The 27,290-nt window shown below is 34.9% G+C and overlaps 1 protein-coding gene across 9 annotated transcripts in view; it reads right to left on the bottom strand.

Annotated features, from left to right (window-relative positions):
• The window catches only part of Adamts6 (ADAM metallopeptidase with thrombospondin type 1 motif 6), a 283,297-nt gene that overhangs the window by 106,178 nt on the left and 149,829 nt on the right, over nucleotides 1-27,290 (bottom strand). For all 9 annotated transcript variants that reach the window (XR_003847524.1, XR_003847513.1, XR_003847512.1 and 6 more), the window contains 3 exons: nucleotides 23,233-23,374; nucleotides 11,881-11,988; nucleotides 1,617-1,762 (listed from right to left, as the gene is read on the bottom strand). Coding sequence is in view for 5 of the 9 variants with exons in the window: in XM_029557800.1 (XP_029413660.1) it covers nucleotides 1,617-1,762; nucleotides 11,881-11,988; nucleotides 23,233-23,374 (396 nt within the window). In the remaining 4 variants the exon portion in view is untranslated. The remainder of the gene's footprint in view (nucleotides 1-1,616; nucleotides 1,763-11,880; nucleotides 11,989-23,232; nucleotides 23,375-27,290) is intronic.

Genomic DNA, 27,290 nt, shown 5'->3' with positions numbered 1-27,290 from the left:
ATTCTAATTAATAATGCAGAAATGAATTTCTATCTCATTTCAGATACAAGGTTTTAAAAAATTCTAAATGAAAAGTTAAGATAGCTTTGCATCATGTCTTTATATTATGCCCAAATTAACAACAAAAGATGTTAGATATTTAATTTGTATAAGTTAATCTTTGAAGTATCTAGAATTAGGGAAGGCCATATGCTATCATTTGGAGATGCTATTACAAATGAAAAAAAATAATCTTCCTCTTTTAAAAGAGGTCCAGGTCCCTTATATATCTGAGTGTTTTAATTTGTCATAGGGGCTCATATTTTGGGTTGTTAATTTACAGCAGCCTATGCTGAATTTAGGTTAATTATTCTTACACTTGCTCCAAAAAAAAGAAAAAAAAGGATCAAGTTCTCTGGTATCAATGAAATAATTAAATCTACATTTGGAATATATTCTGTATGTCAGTGAATGCTAACTCCAATGAAGGAAAGGAAATGTTCAGCTTGATCCAACTTGGAGAGAAAGGAACTGGTCATACAAAAACAAAGAGGTGGAGATGGTGATGATGAGTTTATAAATTGGTAACAGGAAACTGTTTAGTAGGAGGGTCATGACTGATAGAAAAATGGGAAAATGGAAATATAAAAGTAATACAAAGGGAAACAATTTTCAGCTAAAAAGAAAAGCAGCAAGGCATTTGGAGAGAGAATAGCAAAAGTTCTGCATTAAAATGAGAACAAATAAAAACATAGATCATCCTTCATCCCAGAGGGGACAGGAAGTGCACCAAATGCAAGTTAGTAAAGAAGGGCCTCAGCCTCAGTTCTAGACAAAGTAGATGCTTGGCATGAAATGGCCAGAGAGGAGTTTAGTCTCAGGTAGAAGAGGGTAAGTGCAACTAAAACAAGAGTCCACCTGTACTCCACCTTGGTGGGAAGAAGCAGTAGAGATGGCAAAGAACACTGGCGGGGTTGATCTTGCCCCATGGGGACTCTGGCTAGAGAAAAGAGTAGTGAGAGAGGAACAGTGTGACCTGCAGGAAACAGTCACGGGGAGAAAAGTGGTGGCAGCTCTGGAAGATGATTAATGGGGGCATGTGAATGGAAACTATTTTAACACATGGGCAGTATTCTTTTCATTGTGATTTGTGATGCGAATCAAGGCATTTCAACCCTTGAGGTGCTCTCATTGGTCCTTTTAATACTAATGTGGCAGTAATAATTTTATGTGACATGTGAAAAGACTTTAGTTTTCCTGGGAATAATGGTAATGTAGCAAAAACCAGACCTGGATTCATCCATAATTCAGTAGTTTTCAGAGGAAGAAATCTAACTGATCTCTAGCTTATCTGGACAGATAGACAATGCTTTTCTATTTTAAAAGTTGGGTTTTTTTTTTTTTTTTTGGTTTTTTGTTTTTTTTTTTTTTAATTTTTTCATACAGAATGAAGGAAAAGGAAGAAATAGAAAGTCTGCCTAGCAAAGCTCCTCCACTTTACTGGGCCTATTGCTTGTTCTGAAGACAAGCATTTGGCTCACTAGAGAAACGTTTTTACAGATAACATGTGAAACCACAGCTTTGAATCATTTCCAACTGTGTCTTTTTGTTGGCTCCGGCTTACTTTAGCTACTTACGCTGGACTGTCACAGTGTCTTAGGGATGAGGAGACGCCGCCCCCGCAGGTCCTGCTGCACTCTCCCCATAGTGACCAGGAACCCCAGCCCCCATCTATGCTCTGGGGCCAAGTGCCAAAAGGAACACAATCTCCCTGATAACACCACTGCAAGATTGCACAGAAAACATAGAATTAGCTTTTAGGTAGATAGTGCTATCAGGAAGAGTATATGAAAATCAGGTAATGATCAATTTTAAGCCTTAGCATTCTCAAAAAGAGATAACAGTTTTTAACTGTGCTTAAACAATGGTGAAGGTGCATGTGATTTGCAAACTATCTTTAGCTAGGCCATGATTTATAATCTCAAACATGTACTGGTTCAAAGAAACCTGACTTTGACTGTTTTTCTTTGTTTCTCTTCCTCCAGACTTTTAGTGTTTCTCATTATAGAGTTAGCTACAGACCTCAAAATCATTTTTAGATATTTTAGCAATTTCTTTAAAAAATTCTTTATATTCCAGTATTATTAGACTTGTGGAATGATAACACAATATGGAAAGTTCCCCAGTAAGGAATTTTTATGATGGTAATTGCTCTTTCTTTTTTTTTTTTTTTTTCATTAAAAAAAAAAAAAAACTAGTTGAGGCTACAATAGTAAAAGAATGCTTTGTGGTATTTCATCTACATGAGCACTGCAGACATAATAAAAGTAATGCCAAAACACTAGGGACTGGGTACAAAAAAACCCTTATATACATTGACTAGGCATGTGTAAGGCCCCCGCATGAACATGTGTACTGGAATTCTGCTCAGCTTTACTCTGTGCAATAAACCACACATACTGCACCTAAGGAGAAAGCCAGGAAGAATTTATCAGGATGCAGACATCGCATAATCAGCTCATAACTCTAGCATGATAAATCTTACTTGCAGTATATAGCAAAATAAAAGTCTTCTTCCAAACCAAGCATTTGTAGGTTTTGGTGCATCTTTGGGAATTATCAAACATTGACAAATCAAATCAGTGCTATAAAAGTGATTTGTTTACTTGCATAACAACAGGTAACATGATTATTAGAGTGGAATAAGTATCAGGAATATTAGATAATTAAGTAAATAATTCAACCTTATTGTAAAATATAAAGAAATTCTGATGTGTGACCTTAAAACTTAAGCATTTCATTGCACTAACTCTATCACCAAGCTTGTTGATTTTATCTCTGAGACATATCCAGAATTCTTTGAATTTTCACCTTCTTTATTGTTACCACCCTAGACCAGCAACTAGGAACCAGACTAGCTTCTTGCTCGGACACTCTGCCTCCATCTTTTTCTACTAGAACTTATTTTACAGAAAGAATTCAGAGACATCTTTTAAAGACACATTACTACACACTGTCACTTTTTTGCTTACAAGACCTCAGTGGCTTCCTATACCCCTGAACTGTGGACTTACTAATGGAGCCCTTGCATCCTTCTTCAGCCTCCTTCTCTCCTCTTCATTGAATGCTGCAGGCATGTTTGTCTTTCATTCTTCATACACAAACCTTGTTCCCTCATTAACACATTTGCTGGTCCTTCAGGTAACACTCTCCCACCAACTGGTCCCACAGATCAGAAGGAGACATACATGCATGGTAGGTTCTCTAAGCTGAACCATATCTCTAGTCCTTTTATTATTAATTAATCAACTAATTAGTTTAGACAGGTTCTTGTCATGTAGCCTGGTCTGACTTTGAACTGGTGATCCTCTAGCCTCAGCCTCCTGAATGCAGGAAGTCCAGGACTGCACCATCACATCCACCCTCCAGTTCTTTATATACCTGTCTTCTCATCATTTGGTCTCAGGTCAAATATCATTTCTACAGAAGTTTTTCCTGGATACTCTTACTCTGGTCCGGCATTCCACCATCTTTTCTCGCTACAGTACCCTCCCCCTATTCAGGATGGAATAGTAGTTATAGCCTCCATTTCAATTCTCTTAACATTCAGCACTACTTTAATTATCTTTCAAATTACTCCTTTTCTTGCTCCTTCTCCTTCAAATGAAAGAAGCTTGAGAGTAACACAGCTACTGTTAAATTAATTAAAAGAAAAAAATTCAGTTTCTCAGACCCACCAGTCACATTTTAAGGGCCATAGAAACATGTAGCAACATGTTAGAGCTAGAAAAGAACATTTCTATCATGATAGGTATTTTATTGGAAATGATAAATGCTTATAGTGCTACTTGATATCTAGAAGACATGGAAAAATGTATTGGGTGAATTAATAAAGTTGATTATAGAATTTTGTGTCATGTTTTAGTTTCTGCAGGTCAGAAAGGAACTAGAAAAGATTAAGACAAATTTATATTCCTTTTGCTGCCATTTCGGACTTCCTTGAGTTATTATTAGCAGAGAACTTTTTTCATTTTTTAAGGGATAAAAGAATAGTGAAAGCCAGAAGACTGAACAACATTCTCCAAAGTATTTAGTAACACTGCTAGAGAGATGGTTCAGCAGTTAAGAACACTGGTTGTTCTTGCAGAAGACCTGGGTTCGAATCCCAGCACCCACACGGCAGCTAACAACTGTCTGTAACTCCAGTCCCAGGGGATCCAACAGCCTCGTCTGACCTCCACAGGCACTGCTTAACATGGGTGCACTTACCTACATGCAGGCAATACACACATACACATAAAGTAAAAAAAAATTAAAAAAAATAAATAAATAAATTTAAAATATTGCTATACATGCTCACAAAATGTAGGGCAGTGAGAAAAATCACACAAATTCTCTTGTTTTCCTTTGAACCTTATTTTTGGACTAAGGTAAAGTTCAATGGTAGAACAGATGCTTAACATACACAATACTCTAGATTCAATACCCAGAATACACATGCACGCAGACACAGAGACACACACACACACACAATTTTTAAATTTTTGGTTAACATACAAAGAATTGCGCTTCATTATGACATTTTCATATATATATGTATATGTAAGAATGCATGTGTATATATATATATATATATAATTGCAGCTTTCACAATATATATCTCATTATTCTCTCTTGGTACATAAAGAAACCTAATACACAATGACAAACTTCTTAAAGTAAAAGATAAATATGCTGTTTAGTTTATAAAATGCTGCTCAATTTTCATCAGTTGGGAGGGGAGCTTTGGAGACAGGATATCATGGAGCCCAGGCTAGTCCTGAACTTGCTACCTTGAACTTCTGATCCTTTCTCCATCTCCTGAGTATTAAAAGTATCAGCATGTACTACGACACCTGGCTTTCCCATTATTAATTAATATCTAATTTCACAACAGTTTCCTAGATGAAATTTTACTACATAAATTCATGCTTTTTATATCTATTTCATGGAGTTATAATAAACAATTATGTCAAAAGTTAAATAACAAGGATGAATGAACAAAAAATTCACAGTAATAAGGTTCACTTACTTCACAGGTGATCAAGCTAGTCTTCAACTTAATAAGTATCAACAACTTAGAATACTAGTCTACAAATTAACAACTTAAACATCTGTAGGAAACTTTATATTACAATTCTCAGTTCTCATTCTAGTAATATTTTAGGCTCCAAAGCAAGTAATTCGATATTTTTTGTTTCCTTAATTATAAAATGGGAATTAATTTTAATTCTTGACTCCAATATGGTTTAGATTAAGACAATTTTACAAATTAGTTAAATGCAGACACACGTTCAAAGAATTAAAATCTATCAAACAACTTGTTTGGTTTTGATCTTAGGCAGAGGTGTTCTCTTATGTTCTGTGTTTTCACCCTCCTTTGCTTTTATCTTTTTGGAATTCTTGCTACATTTTTCTCTTGGTAGTAAATGTGTTAATGTAGTATATTATTATAAAAGAAGAGAGTTATTTAATGGAATAAAAGGGATTTAAGAAGCTCATATGAGAGTTTACATGGATCAAGTGATGTTTGTATTACTCAATAATTTGAAGATTTATTACACATAAATCATGTGTAAAACAACTAGATTACACAAAATAACTTGAAGTACATTAAGACCAATAGGCCTCTAAAGGTGAATCTTCTGAGTGCTGTATCATCTACTTTCATTCTTTCTCTTCCATGAAATTGTCAAAAGCTCTGTTTCTACAAGCATTCTTACCTCACTTCTTAGTGTAAGAAAGTCAAACATATATACTCCAGCTCTCAAGGGTGATGTCCAATCTAGTAATTTTGGATGGTTCTAACTAATAGTCTTACTACTACCAGCCAACTTATCTAGATAAATTGTGTATTTGGTCTTTCTTATGCTAATTTAGGTATATTTATAAAGATTAAGGAAAGGTAACTAAGTGTGTTGGTTAATCCCAGCACTTGGGAAGCAGAGGCAGGCAGATTTCTAGGATGTTGAGGCCAGCTTGGTCTATATAGCCATCTGGGACTACAGGGTGACTGGGTCTCAAAAGAACCAAACCAAAGGAAAAGAAAAAAATATTGAAAAAAATGAAACCTCACACTTCCAAATTAAATCTTAATTTATCTTATTTTATACATTTCTTTTAAATTAAATAAATGTGCTTTAAACATTATCTAAAAAGCTTTCTTAACAAAACACTATTCATTACTAAACTACATTACTTATTACTGGATTTCTACATTTTATAATTCCACAAAATAAAATTTCAAAATAAGTATACACAGAATATATAAATGATTTTTTTCTGTTTTTCTTCTTTATTTTGATAGAGTCTCACTTTGTAGCTGGGCTGGCATAGAACTCATTTTGTAGCTCAGGGTGGTCTAGAATTAATCAAGATCTTTCTAACTCAGCTTCTCAAGTGAATTATAGGTGTGAGCCACTATATGAGGCATTTTATTTTTTTTACTAAAACTATATAAAGATGTGACTGTGGTATATCTTGTAATACCCAGAATTGGATCAAGTCAGCATCTAGAATGAGAGAACTCTCATGAAAAATTCTAAGGTTGTAAAGGAAGCAATATTGGTGATTTAACACAGAACAATCTTTTCAAATCAGAAGAGCAGAAGGTTGGAACACATCACAACTAAAAGATTTGGCTTTCTTCTGTGCAGGTGTGGGAAAGCTCAGGGTACATTTCAGCCCAAATTCCCCATTAGAACCTGTTATCCCATAGTATTGAAATTTCTAGAGCATTCAGAAGATCTATTTTTTTCTTCACTTCCTGTGTTTATTTGGGGTCCAGCCAAAACATTATATTATATAGTAAGTGAATTAAGATCTAAGGTTGCAAAAGCTCTACTATATATCCAGTGCTTATAAAGGCATACAATGATCCTTTTCTAATCCAGCCTTATTTTTCCATGCAAAGATATTAGGGATCAATGTCACTTATATGTAAGCCCAGATACTAGCTGATATGTCCAATTGAGTCTTATGGAATCATTAAATCAATCTTTTGGCAATAAACCAACTATTTGAAACTTTCTTTGTGGTCACCAACAGGGATTACAAGGATTGGGTTTTGATTATCCTTAATATCCTGCTCAGTAACAATGCCAACATTACCACTTAAGTTTTTATATCCTAAATCCTTATTTACTATTTCATCAAATTCATCATCCCTCTGATTCTTGCCCAAAGGGCTATTGCTGATTCTATGCCCAAGTAAATTTCTTTGCCTGGAAGTTATATTGATTGATTTATAGGAGAGTGACCCATGGACACACAGTACCAGTGCACCGTCTGGGCTCATCAAATTTCCTCCTTTGGTTAATGCTACTGTCCCTGAGCACATCCATTCAGACCATATGGTTCTTATTCAGTCCTTGAATGGCTTATTCAGGCAAACTTCCAATGGCTGTAATAGCAATGTCAGACCCCCCAGGACTCATGCAAAGATCAGTTTTTAATTTTTTGGCCATATTTCTTACTCCATCTGCTAAATGTACATGGAACAGTTGTGGAACATTTGTGGAACTGCGCCCCAGGGCAAGGATCCCACATCTTTTGCAGCCAAGGTTTGACGAGATCATCATGGATTCAATCCTCTGGATATGTCTATGCTATCACTCAAATGATATTTCTAACTCCTCCCTTTAAAAAAAGATTTATTCAGAAAACTATGTGCAGCTTTAGTTTTATCCTGCTGGCTCAGCTGCCTAGATGGGCTATAGGTCCCTTCTTGTTCTTTTTGATGAGTGTGAATTTTGAAACAAAAAACTAGGATCACAGTTGGTGGATATTCCATTCATGTCTCTGAAGCACATAAACCCATTCTTACGCTGTCTGGTACTCACTGATGCCAGTTACGACAGTCTGATAGAGTTCTTTGCCCATTATTGTCTAAGGACGGCAAATAAAAAACCACTAAGATGTTAACTCATTCCATCCTCACAATATCACAATGAAATATGCAGAAATTGGTTTTCTCTTATTTTAAGATTCCATAATTTCATCAATTTTCATATATTTCATATAGCTCAGTGTTCTACTACATTGATTTCTTGTTGTGATTTCAGTGTTACAGGTAGATGAATAAAAAATCTACTTAGTATAATAGAATAAATTGTCACTGTCTAACTCATGCTTAATGGTTTATTTATGTAACAATGAAATACTAGTTTTTCCTATGCAAAATTCTTCATGAGAAGATAGAGTAAAATGATAGGCAAAAAATTTCAACTATAGAATAAGAAAGATCTGATGGAGTCTCAGTTACAGCATTGAACTGCTGTGTAAAGTACTTTCTTTGCCTGTAAGAGAGAATCAAAATAATACCTGTTTCATCAAGGTTTATTAACATTCAAGAGAAAATGGCAACACGCATTGCATAGTGTAAGTACTTTAAAAATATTAGCATTGCCATAAGCATTATTGAAAATGTCAATTATTTTTATGCAAGTTTAGACTAACAAGGTTGATCAGGTCAATTGAAATTTCCACTTTAATTCTGTCTCTATCACTTGATGTGGCTGTTTTACTTTCAGTCAAAAGTTTGAGTTCTCATTTAATTTCCAAATAGACATAGATCTGATGCCATGCCCAAGTAAAGTTCCTTGCCTGAAGGTAAAGACTGTATTTGACCACAGTAACATGCATCTTTCTTAAAAATAGCTGGCTATGGTGGCACATGCCTTTAATCCCAGCACTGGGGAGGCAGAGACAGGTGGATCTCTGTGAGATTGAGGCCACCTTTGTGCATTCCAGGCCAGACCAACTGGGGCTACTAGGAGACCCTGCCTCAAATAAATAAATAAACAGAAATTCATAAGGTGATAAACTGTAAATATAGTCAATAAATAATAAATGCTCAGTTCATCTGTCTAGTTCTTTGCTTTGTATTTTTCTTTGAAATGCAATTTGATTTCGTTCCCTAATATCTTCATAAGTTCAAACCTGTTCTTGTGTGCATGCGTGCGTGCGTGCGTGTGTGTGTGTGTGTGTGTGTGTGTGTGCATGCTTTCACCCAAACATGTGCACCCAACTGGCAGTTGAACCAGACTTGTCAGGCAAAGCATTCTACCAATGAGCTAGGTCCTCAGCATGCCCCCCACTTCACTAAATTGTCTAGGCTAGCCTAGAATCCATGATTCCTATGCCTTAGCCAACCAAATGGCTGAAATCACTGCCATGTGCAAATTTTTTTTAAAAATTTTTTTGGTCTTTTTGAGACAGGGTCTCCCTGTAGCCTCATTTGGCCTGGAACTCACTTTGTAGACCAGGCTGGCCTTGAACTCAGAGATCTGCCTGCCTCTGCTTCCCAAGTGCTGGGACTAAAGGCATGCACCACCACTCCTGGCTTGCAAATTAAAATTTTTTATTGATACTTTGAGAGTCTCCTAAATTGTTTTCTTCAATTATTGTCCATCCAGAAACCTGCATTTGGTTTTTATTTTATATAGTTTCATTTCTTTTAAAGCTTGGTAATACCGATCCTAAAACTATCTCTCATGATTCTAGGAGAACGACTAAGATTTGCTTGGTAGATTAATTTTAGATGATGACTACCCACACATTGACCTTATAATAGTGTATTGTGTAGTGAAAAAAAAAGGCATCTGAACACACAAACATTGCTACATGTACAAGGTTCTTAAGTAGTTCTTCATAGAGTCCAAGTTGCTTGAAGGTATGTCAAAAATTAGCAAAGGCCCCAATACAGGGTAAGGGCAAGCTAAGGGCTTGTTAAGACAGAGAATTATTAGTTTTCCAAACACATAAACTAAAATTGTATAGGCTTCATTTGAAGAAAGGGTTAAGGGATCAAAAGTTTACTAAAATTAATATAGATTAAGAATGTGTCTTTAATAATCAAACAAATTTCTGTCCTATTTTGTTAGTGTTATCTCTGCTTCATTTTATTCATGTTTAGGAATAAATATATTTGCCCTTTATTTCCTTTTTAATATTTTATTTATTACTTTTATTTTATGTGTGAGTGTATTGTCTCCATGCATGTAAGTGTACCTGCATCATGCAATACCTGCAGAAGTCAGAAGAGGGTGTCGGATCCCCTGGACCTGGAGCTGTGGATGCTTGCTAGCTGCCATGTGGGTGCTGGGAATTGAACTCAGGTCCTCTGCAAGAGCAGCCAGTGCTCTTAACCCCTGAGTCATCTCTCTAGCCCCCCTCCCCCATATTCCTTATCTAAATTTAAATTCAATATTATCAGCTTTACATTGAGATTGTTTTCTGAGTATCCTCAAGACTGTAATTTCCAAGAGATATTGTCTTTATCACATTTATGCATATAGTTCTATGATATAACATCTGAGGACCATCTATTAAGCACAAATGACAAGATAGTAAATACATGTATGTCACATAAATGATTTGTGAATTTGGGTAATGTGTTCCTACATAGTATAAAAATTAATATTTGGAGTAATTATATTATTTAGAGAATGCTTCTAGAAAGGCTCTGAGATGTTTACTCTCTGCCCTGTTTTGTAGCACTGGAGGTCAAACCCAAGGCCTTAAACAGTCTAGGCAAATATTCTACCATTGAGTTACATTCCCAGAACTTAAAACACTTGAAGAAAAAAATGTCTGCTTTTTCTTAAGAAAAAATAAAGTAAAATAAAAAGCATCAGGACTAGTGATAGTACTATTCTAGGAAATAGAAATTGTGACTTGGGGACCAGACTGTGAGAAGAATAAGTAAGCAATGGTTGGCAAATAAAGCAACAGAATCTCACTGTGACTTTGCTCCTTCACTTGTATATTTCTTTAGATTATGTAAATTGCTACTTGTCCTTGACAAGAACTGGTGGTTCCAAAATAAACCTAGACTGTTGTTTCAAGAATGTGGTTCCTAATATTTTCTATTACTTCAGTGAAAAAAAGGAAAATTTTTGGTATCGCATGAAGGTTTCTGTATTTTTACTGGCTACTCCAGAAATCTGAAAAAAAAATCCTTAATCCTTTTAAAATAACCCTATCAATTCTTCTATTTAGCATAATTTACCAACATTTCCAACCTCAGCATGGAAAAGCCATCAACATGGCACTAGGTCATGGGTCTTGAATGAAGCCGTCAGCAAGAATAATAAACTCTGACAGCTGCCCAAAAGCTCTCATTCTTTTTATTTGAATACCCCACTGCAAGCTGAAATTCAGTGTGGTCTTTGTTAAGAGTAGCCCAGCTCAGATGGAAGAAGTCACAGCTGAGAAGAGACAACAGGTAATAGTTACAAACCTTTTTATAGGTTTGAACAGTTCCTCCTCTTTTTTTTCCTGCGGTACTAAGGACTGGGCACAGGGTCTTATACATGTTTGGAAAATGCTTTATCATTCAGCTATATTCCCAACCCTGTTTAAACAACTCTTATAGAAAATTTTGAAAATTGGATCAATGAAAACTAAGATTATCTAACCCAAATCTCCATATTCAGTAAATTGTTTCATTTTTCTTCCACTGGTGTTCTCCTATACTGTAATTTAAAGATGATTTAGAGTATACAGCCTATTTTTGATTATATCATTGTTCTAGGAATTATTTACCCAAAGAGAACTAGATTATATATTAAACAGACTATATTATATGATTTTAAGATTGTTGTTGAGGTTATCTTTGTACAAATATAACTCATTCATATACCAACATAAATGAAATTGACACAGAAAAGTTACTCCTTATAATTTCATAAGTAATGCATATTTGTAGCTATAAAGATTTGACAATCATCACTGGACTAGAAATACTATTTCTAAGTGCATTTTATATTAATATAAAAGATTTCCAGTGGTTGAACACCAGCATCAGAAACTGAGCAGTTATTCTATAAGACAAATGATTGGCAAATGACTGGAGCTTACCCCCTTATCAATATTCCCGGTCTGACACAGTGTCCCCTCGGCTGCTGGAATACTGTTGGTGACACAGCGGTTGCTTTTGCTGAGACACCAGAGCTCTCTACACACTTCCTAGGAAAGAAGGCAAGGGCAAGTTGATCAGAATAGAGATTGAAAGCATGTCCACTTCTTGCAGAAAGCACATGCATAACCATTCTGCATTTTTTGCTGCAGTACAAGTACAGGAGAAGGGATTTCAGAGGAAGTTCTTACAGAGCATAGGTTACTCAATTGATGGCTCACTGAAACATTTGTCTAATTCTTATTTCAGTGCATAACGTATATCTTAGCATTTAATATTGATTAGGATCTTTTCATAATAGTCAACAGAAATTTTATTATTATCGAAGAGTAGAGGAAAAGAATAATATGTAAGAATATGTTTTTGTGCTCCAGAATAAAAAATAGTACAGATTTAACAATTACTAAAGAAGTGTGGCCACATAAATCACTCCCTATAGAATATTCAGATAAATTTTGTTTTGTTTTGTTTTATGAGACAGGGTCTCCCTGTAGCCCCAGCTGACCAGGAACTCACTATGTAGACCAGGCTGGCCTCAATCTCACAGTGATCTGCCTGCCTCTACCTCCGAGTAGAAAGAACATGAGAATTGTAATACTTTCCTAATATTAACAATATAAAATACTATGTTAACCTATATCCTGTTCTGAGGCAGGAAATGAAAAATTATAACAAGGAGAGAAGATGGCTATAAAACTGAAAATGCTATAAACAACAGCATTTTATCAAAACCAAGTTTACCTGACAGACTGAAAGCAACATTTCTAGTCTGAGAAGATTCTCTGTACTGATCCTTGATTTTAAGGAAGGGGAGAGAAGTTACCAGTGGCTCCTCTAAGAAATATTTCTGTTAAATGACAGTGCATGAAAGTGATAATCTGAAATGAAATCTTGAAGTTCATGGAGTCAGCTTCAACCAAGTTGGATGATGGCCTGGCAATTCAAAAGCTTTCGCTAATGTTGTTTGTTTGTTTGTATTTGTTATTTTCATTTATTTTTGAGACAGGGTCTTACCATGTAGCCCCGACTAGCTTGGAAATTACTGTGAAGACCAGGCTGGCCTTGAACAGATCCACTTTCCTCTGCCTCCAGAATGCTGAGATTACACCACTACACCCAGCCTTGACAATGCAATAGTGACAGCAATATTCCCTTCTCATTTGAAAATATTGAGAATCTACTACATAACAGAAATAATGTTAGTGCAATGAACATATAGTATTATCAGTTAGAATCCATAGGACTCGGAAACAAAACAGGGTATAGTCACATTGGTACTGCTCTATGATATATTTAAATTTCTCTGACAAAATTGGATGAATAATTTTAATATGGTCAGAATTTTCCATGACACTGTTTTTTTTTTTCATTTTAATGGACCATCATTATTTCTTAAGTTTTACTCTTTTTCACTTGGAACCCCATCTTATTCTGCTAATTTTTGGAAATTTTCTTGCCTACAAAACTCTAAAAGTCTGTGAAGCACACACTGCCTACATTGTATTATTCAGTATTTTTTAGATATATCTGTATATTTATCAGTGACTTGTATCCAATCTTTATACAGATTCTTTAGTAATTAGCATAACAAAGGATTATTTTCCATGTTTTTCTGAAAACATATTTAATTCACTCCCATTTGAATAATATTTTTATTTAATATATAATTCTAAGCTGACATTTAAAATTCTCAGCATTTGGAGATATTAAGATCATTTTAATCTAAAGCTGTCATTTTTTCATTTTGAATTTATTTAAATTGCATTTTTATGATTTTCATACAATATAGTTTGATGATATTCAGATTCCTTTCCCTATCCGCAACTCCTGCCACCGCACCTCGCTCAATTTAATATACTCTCTTATATAGATAATATGGCCTACAGAGTCTGATTTCTGTCTCTAAATGCCCTTCAGTGTGGGTCCAACCACTGGGAGTCCCATCCCTATAGGACACTGTCTTTCTCCATTCCAGCAGTCATCAATAGCCAGAAGTTCCTTAGGCTGTCTTTTGAAATAGTCACTGAACTGCTTTCAAGAGGTTGAGGATTTATTTCAGTGCTGTTTCACTGCACTGTGGTTTTCTTTTAATCTACTTGGGGCTCATGTTCTGAGGATCCGTACCTCTCTTTGATTCTGACTCCTTTAACATGACTCGTTCATATTCACCCCTCCCCCAATGCCTGTTTAGCTTAATTGGATCTTCTCTTTTTAGCACCACATCGCTTATCTCTTTTCCATAGTTTTCGTATTGTTTTTTCATTGGGGCAATAATTATCAGCCTCATGGAGGATTATGTTCTATGCAGTTTACTATTTTGTATTCAAGTTTATCTTCCTTAACACACTTTTTTTTTTTTTAATCTTTCAGTGTCTTGTACCTTCTGGGTTGTAGAAGTATTGTCAGGTGCATTGGTTTCAATGACACATTCCAAGATTTTCACTGAGTCCATTTTTATGTTGATTTATTTGCTCAGCACCAGGTAGTTGCTAAAAAACTTTTTACTTTGATCTCCTGTGAGGCACAAGCTAAGGCTCCAATTTTTTAAGGGGGCTATTTTCTCCTCTCCTCACAAAAGCATTTGCACAATTAAATCTCTGCTGGCATGTTTCTAGCATCCCAATGAGCTAATCATTTGCAGTCTAAGTCCTGCAGTTCATGGTGCTTCCATTTTAGAGATGTAGGTCTATAAGGGCATTTGCATCCAATAGAGATAGCATTCACAAAAACTGAGACTTGAACCCATTTATCAATCAGATATTTAAAAAATTAACATAAGGTAGGTTACTCTGGTACTGCCCAGTTCATTGCCTTCTCACAATGTACATCAATAAACTATTGTTTAAAAGTTGACACAACAAATGGTGTTGGTGCAGTACTGGCACTTTTATCTTGGAGGTAATCAACGACTACCTAATTGGTCTTAAAGACCACTCAGTCAGAGGAAACTCATGTCTGGTTCTGGTACTCCAAACCTAGCCAAATACACAGAGCTGGAGAGGTCACAGATTTTAGAGAAAACCCCAAGGCTCTTATATCCCTAGACAAATGTAATTTCTTACTATGTGCAAAACACAGATCCTTAAATTTACAGACAACTATCCCAGTCACCACCCATTAAAGTAGCTTCTTTTTCAACAGACAGAGATTATTACAGTTACATCACTGGTCATACACACACAGATTCTCTGTGAGTTCCCCAAACCTAAGTGGCACATCTAGGATGCAACCTCTACCCCTAAGACTCATGGAACATAGAACTATCTTAAGATTAAGATCAAGAGAACAAATGACACAAGATGCTGCTGAAGTTGTGGAGAAAGGGGAATGCTCATTCACTGCTAGTGGGATTGCAAACTCGTGCAACCCCTATGGAAAGCAATGTGGAGAACTCTAAAAAGACAAAAAATGAACTTACCATATGACCACGTTATACCACTCCTTGGCATATACTCAAAGGACCCATTCTATTGCAGAGACACTTGTACATCCATGTTTGTTGCTACTCTTTCCCCAATAGCTGAGAGATAGAAGTGACCTAAGTGTCCCTCAACTGAGGAGTGGTTAACGAAAATGTGGTACATTTACACAATGGAATTCTACTCAGCAGTAAAGAAAGATGAAATAATGAAATCTGCAGGTAAATGGATGGATCCAGAAGCTGTTACACTAAGTGAAGTAACACAGACTCAGAAAAACAAAAGATGTATGTTCTCCCTCATTGGTGGATCCTAGTACCAAATCCTTATAATAGATGGAATCCCACTGAAATGGGCCAGCAGCCCATGGAAAGCAGATGATGCAGAGATCTGAAAGTTCAGTGCCTTGCTACAATGGCCCCCTCCAAGGCTCACGGACTTTTGCAGAAGAGGTTGGCCCAAAGAGTGTAAGAGCTGGAAGAAGGTAGAGTGTTAGCTGGAAAGTGTCCTCCAACCACTATGCTGGCAAACTATAGTCAAGCCTTCTTCCCAGGCTGGCAAGGAGTCAGTTACTCCTCCCACCCAGTCAAGCAACCTTAGCTGTATGTGGGGTAGGGGCTAAGTCTATATAAGCCAAGCACCATGAGGCACCACTCTTGACATTTTGTGCTGCTGTCGGGAATTCACAGGATCTATATTTCTATATTTAGAGTGTGGACTTTCCAGCGCAGCTGTAAATGGGAGGGGGACACTCTTCTGTAAATAAACTCCCACCCTATGCTCTGTTAGAAAGCCCAATAAACTTCTTAGGATTTAAAAAAAGAGAGAGAGAGAGAGAGAACAGAGCTAATGGAAACCTTCATTATTTCACCAAAGTTGCCCCCATGTTGGCAAATCCTTTGGTCTTTGATTTCCTGTTCCTACTTTTCCCCCTTAAATTTCAATGTATATATATTTTTATGTAACCAACTTCAAGTTATTTCTGGAAAATGTGTGAAAAATTTGCCTCTCTTTGGAATAAAAAAATTACCTGAATAAAAAATATCCAAACTGAAAAATAAAAATAAATATATTTAGCAAATGGCTTTTTATAGTAACTATCAAATATGCAACAGTTTTTCCATACATAGAAAACAACTCCTCTGAATTGGGACCTGATTAATCAAAATATAATAACCACTTATTTTGTGGGGTCCTTTCAGTAAGAGAAAATGGCATTATATTCTCTAATATCTCCATTCTTTTCAAGTAATACATTAAAACAAACAAACATACGTCAAAACAAGCTAAAAAAATGGAGAAAGCATTTCTTTGATTTACCTAGCAAAATTAAAATTAGTAGTCCGCACAGAGGGAAAAGACAGCATAGAAATACCAAATTATTTTATAACACATTACCAACCAAAAATACAAAATGCAATTATTATATCACCAATGAAAGCAATATATAAAGAGAAAATGGTAGTTTTATTAACAGATGGCTTTTGTTTCTTAATTTTTTAACAACTGCAAAGGCTATCAAAAAGATAATGAATGAGTTTTCTGTTTGTAGGAAACTTTAACCTTATGCTATCTTGGGTCCTTGGTAGTGACTGTAAAACATTTTCAGTGTCATCATTATCCTATCAGTAGCATCTTTCAACAGCTGTTTGCAGTAAAGGAGGTCAATGGGGAGAGCAAAGGCCTGAAGAGGTCAGGAAGAGCATCAGCAATTAGAAAGGTTACTCATCATTTGATCACACAAAAGAAAATTGAACACCAACATATGGTAACCTATGACCTGGTTCCAGGTGTTCAATAGACATTTAAACAAAAAGGATAACGCACCTTCTCAACATTACTTCATAACATTACTTCTGTCTTAAATAGCTTAATCCCATTAAGTAGATAATTTAAAAGAAAGAGATGCTAGAAAGGAAATGACCAAAAAATTTGATTTAGAAGTCCAGGTTAAATAATCACTAATTTGAAGGGGTTTTAAAAAGATAATTTTTTAAAGGAAATGTTAGGATGAAAACTACTGACCTTTATACCCACAAAGAGCTATGGTATGGACCTATGATTTTTGGGAATTTAGGAAAAATAAAAACCAAAGCAATCTTTTAACATGTATATGCCAGATAAATATGTGTTTGGATTCTAAAGAATACTGAGTTGCTAAAATATTTCCTTGTCCTTTACTCTCTAAGTTCACATTAGACCACACTATAGAATATTTATACTCTAATATTTCCCTTAAAATATTTAGGAAAATAATTCTATTTCTCTCAATACAACAATTCAATATTTAATAACTTGAAATGATCCTAATAACTAATCTACAAACTTCCAGCTTTAAAAATGATTGTTGTGAGTTTTTAAATACTCTCTGTAAGGAATAGAACTGCTTTGAAGCTGCATTTACTTTGAAAAAAAAAAAACACAAATCAAACAAAACCCCAAGCTACTCAAATGCTTTCCTTATATTTCTCAATATACTTCTCAGTATTTCACTAACATCATTTTCTTATTTCTCTGCGTCTCTTTTTAAAAAATTGTTCAGAGAGCCAACTATATCCTAAAAGTAGAGATAAAGTATACATGCAATTATATGAATGATTTTTAATGACAAAGCAATAATGACTAGACTCTTAGTTAGGAATTATAAAGTAAGTAAATTATAAGGTAATTTAAAGTAAAGTTTCACACAGGGAAGCTTTAAAACAAGTCTGTAGACACTAAGAACATGTTGCTGAAGACAACAACCATTTTGGATACAGGACAAAGAAATCAAGCTGAAACTGAGCTGGAAGCTTCTTCCCTACTGGCGGATTCATGGTGCTGGACAGTGTTATACAAGCTGCTGGGGGAGAAAAGGCATCAACAATCTAACTCAGCAAAGGATACTGTATAATACAATACCAACCTGCCAGGCATGACTGCTCGAAGGGCAACTAACTAACTTACTGAATGGATCTAAGACCTTCTTGGTAACAAGGAATACAAGACCCATACCTCTGGCCAGAAGCCTATGGCTAGAGAGGTGACAGGTTCCAGGGAAGAATCTACTACTGGTGTTTTGCTATATGGACATGTAGTTAAACTGCCTTCTAAATGCTTATACTTATACCCTGAGTCTGGTGCAGGTCTCAGCCTTAGAGAAGTAGGCAATAATCATAGACTCCTAACCCATTATAGTGCTAAGAATAGGGAATTGTTGAGTGCTCAGTCCTAAATGAGACATCTACGTTACCATTCTAAGGTCCGAGGGATGTTGGGGAAGAACAGTTGACAGGGCTGGAGTAAACACAGCCTGAGGGGGAGTACTATAAAATTGCTGTTTTCTGCTTAGACATGGATGTGGCAATCATGAGTACATCAGCTGTGATCATGTGCATGAATATGAAGTGCATGTGCATGCACACATGCACACAAACACATTAAAACAGAGGGAGCATTTTCATTTACCTAGAAAAATAAGGATGTTGTTTCAGGTCTCTACAATGAGCCAGAAAACTGTTCTTGGTGCAAGTTATACAGTAGTTTTCTTGTTTTGTTTTTGAGGTGTTCTCCCTGTAGTCCAAGCTGGTCTGGAACTTGCTGTGTAGACCATGTTGGCCTCAATCTCACAGAGATCTGCCTGCCTCTGCCTCCTGAGTGCTGGGATTAAAGGCATCTGCTATCACACTTGGAAAGTTATACAGTAGAGAATACAACAAAATCTCTGTCCCCAAGAAAAATAGATTCCATTAGACAGCAATAGACAAGAAGAAAATATATAGTATATTAAAAAGTACTAAATGATGAAAAAGAGACATGGAATACATTATAGGACTTATGTGTGCACATACACACACGTATAAATTTAGGTAAGATTATCAAAGGTAGGCATCATTTAACTAACAAGTAATCAAATAGCAAAGAAGTTATGGATTTTAATAGGTGCTGAAGGAAATAAGCCATATGTTACAGAGAATAACTGAGAGAAATCTTTTTATAGAGGATGATCAAACTGAAGGCCTGTCTCTAGAGAAACTCTGCTTGAGTTGATCGTGAAGGGTGAGGCTGAGCCAATAATGCGACCCTTAGAATCTTTCGAGCTCTCAAAAGCACAGAAGGAATAGTGGCAGAAAGTTACACAATAGATTCTACAGAGCTTTACAGGAGTTTGTTGCTCTAAATAGGCAAAGAAACATTTCCTGAAGATAATGATTCTACTATTTTATTTGCAATGCATTTTCTTCTTGAAAGCATTCAAGGCATCTTCAGAAACCTGAACTAGTAGATATTTTGAGTAAATAGTAAAGTCCCAGCTTTACGTGTCCCTTTTCTATACTTGAATGTTACCATATAGGAGTACTAAGTTTTAAAAAGCAATTGGTTTGTGTGTGTGTGTGTGTGTGTGTGTGTGTGTGCGTGCCCGCGTGCGTGCGCTATGAATGCACACCATATAAACATGTGAAGGTGAGAAGGCAACTTGTGGAACTCAGTTCTTTCCTTCCAACATGTGGGTTCCAGGATTAAACTTAGGTCATCAGGCTTGGGGGCAAGCAACTTTACTCACTCTTATATAAAAGAAAGTAAGGCTGGAGATGTAGGTCATCTACTAGAATACAAGGGCCTGTTTTGATCCCCAGGACCACAAACCTAAAATCCAGCATTTGGGAAGTGGAAGTTCAAGGTAATCCTCAACTACATAGCAAATTTGAGGCCAGCCTGGGCTACATGAGATGTTGTCTTAAATAATAACAACAACAGAATAAGGGAAAGAAATTTATTAATTTTAAGATTTCAAGAACTAATGTCCTCAAACAGTAAGTTTAGAGATTATTCTCTCCCCAAAGAAACAGGAACAAAATGGGGAGTTAGGAGAAGATTTTTAGTAATCAGGAATGAGACATTACCTGATAAAAACTAAACAAGAGTTCTCTGAAACAAAACACATCAGCAACCCTGGTTTTAGGAACATAATTACTATACCTAGAAGAAACAGCACTGGCAGATTAAGGCCTTTACTTTTTTACACCTTGGAGTAAGTAAATCACACTCTGTAATTTTAGTTTTCCCATTTATAAAATATTGTAAAGTAATTATTAATTTTGTCATGCAGTCTGAAGTGTCCCAGGGAAAGCCACTGCATCATTTACATCTCACTACCATCATTTCTATATTACTACATTACACTACATATTGCACTGTTGTTGTTTGTGTTTATCATTACAATTTCCTTACTATCCTACTGTAATTTAAGAATACAAATTGGAAAACAAAACTAGATCACATACAATGATAATTGTGGAAAATGTTGCTCAAATTAAATAAAATAGAAAAATTTCATGTATGTACCCAAATGTAATAACATGTATATAAATGAACCCATTCAAGAATTAACTAAGAATTCAGGCAGGATTTTTCAAAACCATAGAGGTAAGCACTGGTAAGCTCTCAATGACTACATGATGAACAGAGTGAAAGAGATGGAAAACTGACGACTGCTGCAGTTGCCGATCATTCTGTGGTTGTTTAAAACGTTCCCTGACATCATTGGAGACTAGTTTTCAAATAGGAATCACTTCATAGGCCTTCAAAAGACAGCACTGTCTTTTGCATAAACATATGGTACCTTATGTACCCACTTTAATCTTTGGAAAATGCTGACTGAGAGGGGGGAGTTTTGTCAGGTGGTATTTTTACAAACTTCTTTGAAGACGGCACTTTCTTTGTGTCATTTAACACCTTAATAAAAAGAACAGTACATTTCATTTAAATTTTCCACTATTTACTAGTGCCACATTGGTGGTGCTTTGCATTTATCTCAGCTATACCCAGTTCTCCAAATCTCGGCATGTTCACTGTCCCCTTCAGCTGCCCTGTGAAGCATGACTTGCTTACCTGACTGGACTCCTACCGTCAAAGATTCTATTGCTTTCTAAGTAATATTTAGAATTGTTTAAAATGTTAGAGACATCAGATTAAAAAAAAAAACAGTGTGAAATGGGTGTTATCGATTTTGTAAACCAAGTTTTTAGGTATAAATTCAAGAAGTAGGAATAATTGTAAAGAATCTATTATAGCTTAAGAAGCCTAATTGGAAATGTAGAGCAGTATACAAAATGACCAGAAGAATTTCACATTGTATATGTATCTAGAGAAATCAGCATTTACTGTAAAACTAAGCAAAAAGATTCATGACAAAATATAAGAAACTATATTTCTGTATAGGCTAATGACTTTCACCAAGTTTTCCAGTTGTATTTTATATCTCTTACAGAAGTCTGCATAAACATAACAGAACAAAATCTAAAAGCAGAATGTAAGAAAATTACAATTTCATATAAATCCTTGTCTCATTTGTAACCAGTCTGAAGTGAGATTTTCAGATAAAGTGAGAAGAATCAAGTTAATTGTAAAAATAAATCTATTCAAGAAAGAAAAAATTACATCTGTAAATCCTGTAAATGTAATACTATAAATTACCTACCATAGAAACTTATGAATGGAGTTAATATTCAGTCCAAAAGAAAAAGTAAAATATAGATTAGCAGTTTCATTACCTAACAAAAAATGAGAGACGCTGTGAAAAGTAATGCAGCAAAACACCTCTAATCTCATGAGCTCAGACCAGTCTGTTAACCAAAGTGTAATGCCTGAGATTAATGCCTAAGCAAATTTCTTTTAGGAAAAAGCAACTTAAGAACAAAAAAAACTAGAGCCATTCAGAAACAAGAATAGAAACTTTTTAAAGATACAGGTAAGATCAAAGGTTCGCATGAGGCTCTACATACCCAGATAATTACACACAATCATGAAAAACCTAGAGCACAGAAGGTGCTGCCAAGGCTATCAACAGTAACAATATGCTTGCCACCCAAGAGACATTGTTTTCTAATTGCCTCTCTTTGTCTCATACCAAGCAGGAATAACTAGTAAACTATAGTAAATATATAGTTCAATTGTACCTATGGTAAAACTTAACTCCATATATTGTTATCCTTTAACAGGAATTATTTATATCACAAGACAAATCAAGCTTTTACTTTTTTTAACATACAGCTTGGCATTTTAAAATCCTGTTTTTCATTCAACCTATACTCCTACATTAGACACCGAAATCATTATGAAATTTAAAAAAAACTTCTTATATATTTCTAGAGCCAGGTATGGTGGCATATACCTTTAATCCCAGCACTTGGGAGGTAGAGGCAGGCCAATCTCTGTGAAATCAAGTCCAGCCTGGTCAACATAGTAAGTTCTAGACCAGCTGGGGCTACAGGGAGACCCTGCCTCAAAAAACAAACAATAACAATAACAACAACAAAATTTCTTATACATCTCTAATCGGGCACCATGACCTTTTGGGGCTAATATGAAGAGTAAATTATGATGCCTACATTTTGTATTCCACATCTATTTCCCTTTTTTCAGTATTTGAATTGATGTTACCTTATTCCTGCTTGGTTGTTGCATTGGAAGGTAGACAGTAGGAGAAGCAACTTGAAATGACTCAGCTCTAGCTAGTATGAATTAAGGTAAAGGTACATAAGCCAGTGAAAAATGCCCTTTAGTCAAGGTATAAGAGTGCCAGAAAAGGGGAGTAGGGAGGTGTCTTAAATCTAAAACATTTTACAAGACAAAATAAAATTAGCATCACAAGTTTAAGATTTAAAAGATAAATTCATTAGAAGTTACTAAAATTCTGTTTGTATCCCTGACAATAAATGTGAAACATGTTAATTTAGGATTGCTCAAATATTTAGAAATAAATAATACACAAATGATAACAGAAGTGCAGTGTCAAAAGTCATACTTAAACTAAGTTCACCATGATTTCATCTGAATGTCTGTGCCATAAAAGAACATCTATGAATGATGAACATGAGGATTGAGAACTCTTACCCCGTATTTACACTGGCGGGATGTTGCTCCATACTGGAAACGGCATTGCTCATCAGCATCATACACCTGACCTGGGGCCACAGCTGGGTAAAGAAAGTCACGCTTGGGAGGCTCATTATCAAGGCAAGTACCACGGCCTGAACTGTTCAACATAAAGGATCAAAGGAAATTAGGTACTCTGTGGATTAGTTCAGTCACAATTATGAAACCATGTGTTGAGATCTATGTTTTAATAATTTGATGCATGAAAAACAACACATTCTACCAATAAATAATCACATGGTAAAATTGAATAACTTTACTGACACATGAATGAGAGACCAAATTGTTTTTCTCCAGCCCCAGAACACAATAAAAACATCTCAGATAACAATCTGAAAACATCGTGTTGGCCTTTAAAACGTTGATTTAAACTAGTTCTGAAGGAATCAAAATAGAATTTCATATTTCTCTAAGTTTCTTGTTTGTTTTCACTGAAAATATAACCACATCTGGTAGTAGAATTAAAAACATGAATTGTGGAAAATTCAACAAAATAATTGTAGTTGTAATCCTTAAAGACTTAATTTATGTTTCACCTTGAGCAGAACAATAGATGCTGTGGTAAGACATGCCCATAAGTTCTGAAAATATTCACTAACTAATGGGTTGAATGGCAGATGAGGCTAAGGTCCAAAGTTCTCCTCTCAAGTATATTAGAAATGTTTAGTCTTTCAAAGATTTCCTATTTCATCTGCGGTATCAGAATAGAAAAAGAGAATGCTCTCTTCTACATATCATTTCTGCTTTACAAAGTATGCCTGCACTAAAACATAATATTTTAATTCAGTGGAACAAATAACATTGCCAAAAGGCAGACAGAATACCTTAGTTTAAAAAGCTTTAAACTTCACTAAATATAATTGCTCGTTTTTATTTATTCAGTGTGCACAAAATAGGACAGATGCTTTTTTACTTTCATTTCACATGTGAGTGAGTTAGAATTTTTAAAGAATTCCTATGCCAACACTTAAAAATTTTTTCCAACATTCCTGTCCACTATGCCAGCACTTGTGCTTTTTTCCCCAAATCTTTTCCATTCAGTTTGCCAAAGGAAAATAATTTCACAAGTCGAAGTTCCTCAACTGTTTTTAGGACAGTAGAAATTTTTATTTATAAACAGGTAAGAAAGAGTCATATACAACAATGAAATTCATATTCACTTAAAAATTTCTCATATTCATGACATGTAAATAAGTTTGTTATATAAAACTGTATTTACACAGCAGCAAATTAGTATCTTTAAAAAACTGAACCATATTATTCTGAAGGTGACACAGACCAAAGGGACACAATATTGCCTTCTTTAATTTATGCTTTATTCATTAATTTTTAAAGAAGATAATTAATAAAAAATTAGATGGAATGATAAATGTACTGGGACTATACAACCATTGCATTCAGCACTGCTCATGGCATTCAATAGGAGAACAAGTTTTTTTTTTTTTCACTCAACTATCCAGTTTTCCTCATAGAACACTTGTTTCCTTTCTATTGTACTTTTAGATGTTGTCATGTACCTCAGCAAGAACATTTCTTTCTGGATGATTCTTAAAATAGCTCTTTGATATTATGATGTGTAAACCTTGGGAAAATAAAATTCTACTAATAATTTTGAAATATCAAAGTTAGTTATAAAGAGGTCATATTTGAGTAGTATTAGTAATAAAAAGAACCCCAACTACTTTGATAATACGGAACATTAGTGGAATAGCTGAATTAGTGTATTATTTCCTAAACTTTCTTTTAATCATCATTTATAATAAAACTACAAATATCTTTATGAAAGAAAGTAAATATATACTACAAATAAATAAGTGCTACTATAAATCAACAGGAAAAAATAGTTATAAACCGAAGAATTTAAATGCAGTACCTCACAGATTATAAATATTTATTAGTATCAGTAGCATAACAAAAAAGCAAAGGACATATTCACCTTAGTGGCACCAACACAAAACCTATTATGTACAATGACTTTTAGGACTATAAAAAATTAGATTTTAAAATTCAGAGGTAGAGCTGTGTGGAGCACAAAGGAAAATTTAAGAATAGCTACACTGAAGAAGTAAGTCTTTCCTGATGGTGAAACTGGCTTAATTTAGGAAGAAGCAAGAATAATTCCTTCATTTAATGGTCCTGTTTCAAGATATAATGATCTTCCAATTAAAGGTTGGTGTTAAAAAAAAAAAAAACCTAGATCAGACAAGAATCAGTGCCAAAACTCTCTGAGAAATTTTATCCCAAAACTGTACTGTGTTTCCATTCTCTGGAAGCATCTATTTATTTTGCATCAATGTTGTCTAATTAAATAGCTAGACAAGATCTTAAGATCTTTTTTTTTCCTTTTCCCAGTACATTTTACATAAGAATAAAATGCCTCCTGAAATAAAATATAAAAGAAGAACATATGTATCTTTTAAAAATGAACCTATCTTTAGGAACATAATATCAACAAACACCTTTTGAAATGTACTTGGCTATTTATGTACAAATTAACAAACTTCTAAGTCAAGTACCCAAAGTAAAAAAAAATATGGGAATATCCAGGTTCACCCGTCTCACGGTTGTGGTTACAGATGTGCCATTGCATCTAGCTTTTTATGTGGGTGCTGGGGATCCAAACTCAGGTTCTCATGCTTGCACAAGCAAGCACTTTATCCACTGACCCATCTCCCCAACCATACACTAGTAATTTTTTAATACTAGTTTTTAAGTTAGCATATAAATTAATGGGTTTCATTATGGTATTTTCAAACATATGTCATTTTATTTTGCTCTTATTCATCCCCATGCCCCAGTTCACTCCTTCATCCTCTCTGGCCCCACTTGCTGCTCCTGTATCCTTCCCCAAGTAGAATTTACAAGGATAACTTCTTTTCTTCTGTTTTTTTGTTTGTGACAAGTCTCCTTACAGAGACTACGATGGCCTTGATCTGCTTCAGCTAAGTGCTGGGATCGAAGATGATGCTTCCATGCCCAGTCCTCTGCATTTTTCTTAATAATTCTGCTTCTCAACTCTTCATCTGACTATTTTTGGATTTCTATGTAAAAAGGATTCATTCTGTAGGTTTTCTTTGGGGATTTTATTCTTTTGCTCAATATTGTAGATGTGAGATACAGCTTCCTTATGTACATAACTAAAGCCTGTGCATTTAACTGTTCTTTAACATACCAGTTAAAGATGATGTCATAATTGTTTACTTGCTCTTACAGAAATATTTCCAATATTTCTAATTTCTGTTTTTAAATTTTATTTTTATTTTATATGTATGAGTGTTTTGCCTGCATATATGTAAGTCTACCCATGTTGTGTGATGTTTCCAATTTCTGATAATTACAAATTATGCTGCCAAGAATGTTTTTGGTACAAATTTTTTGGCAAAAAAATGAAAATGTTTTTCTTTTAATAAAAAGTCACATATTTTTAACTTTATAATGTTCTTACTATAACAAACTGGAAGTTATGGGAAAATTTCATTTAATCTAAAGAGATAGTTGATTAAGATGCAACTATACAACCCTTACTATGCTAGGCCCAGCATTATTTGTTACTATTTTAAAATAACACAAGTAGGGGCTGGAGAGATGGATCAGGGGTTAAGAGCACTGGCTACTCTTGCAGAAGATCCAGGTTTGGTTACCTGAAACCACTGGCAGCTAACAATTGTCCCTAATTGGGTACACTGACATACATGCAGGAAAAACACACATACACATAAAAATAAATTTTAAAAAATTTAAAGAATAACACAGATAGTGTTATTACATGAATATTTTCCTGTATTTTCTCATTAGCAGCACTTTTAAATATGAATGGTTTGTCCCTTGGGGTCACATGAAAACTTTTCCATTCAGAAAACATTAGTAAATTAAGTGTCCAGTGCTGCCATTCTCTCATCTATACATATGATTAAGCCATGTTTGTCCAGTATAAAACTGAGAGCATAAAAAGTAAGTCTATGATAACTTTTCTAACAACATATATTTCACAACAAAAATTCCAATCTTAGTTAATA

Source organism: Nannospalax galili, unplaced genomic scaffold (genome assembly GCF_000622305.1).
Source record: "Nannospalax galili isolate Female #2095 unplaced genomic scaffold, S.galili_v1.0 scaffold751, whole genome shotgun sequence".
Taxonomy (NCBI): domain Eukaryota; kingdom Metazoa; phylum Chordata; class Mammalia; order Rodentia; family Spalacidae; genus Nannospalax; species Nannospalax galili.
Note: the sequence above shows the minus strand (reverse complement) of the source record. Positions and strands in the feature narration are given on the sequence as shown.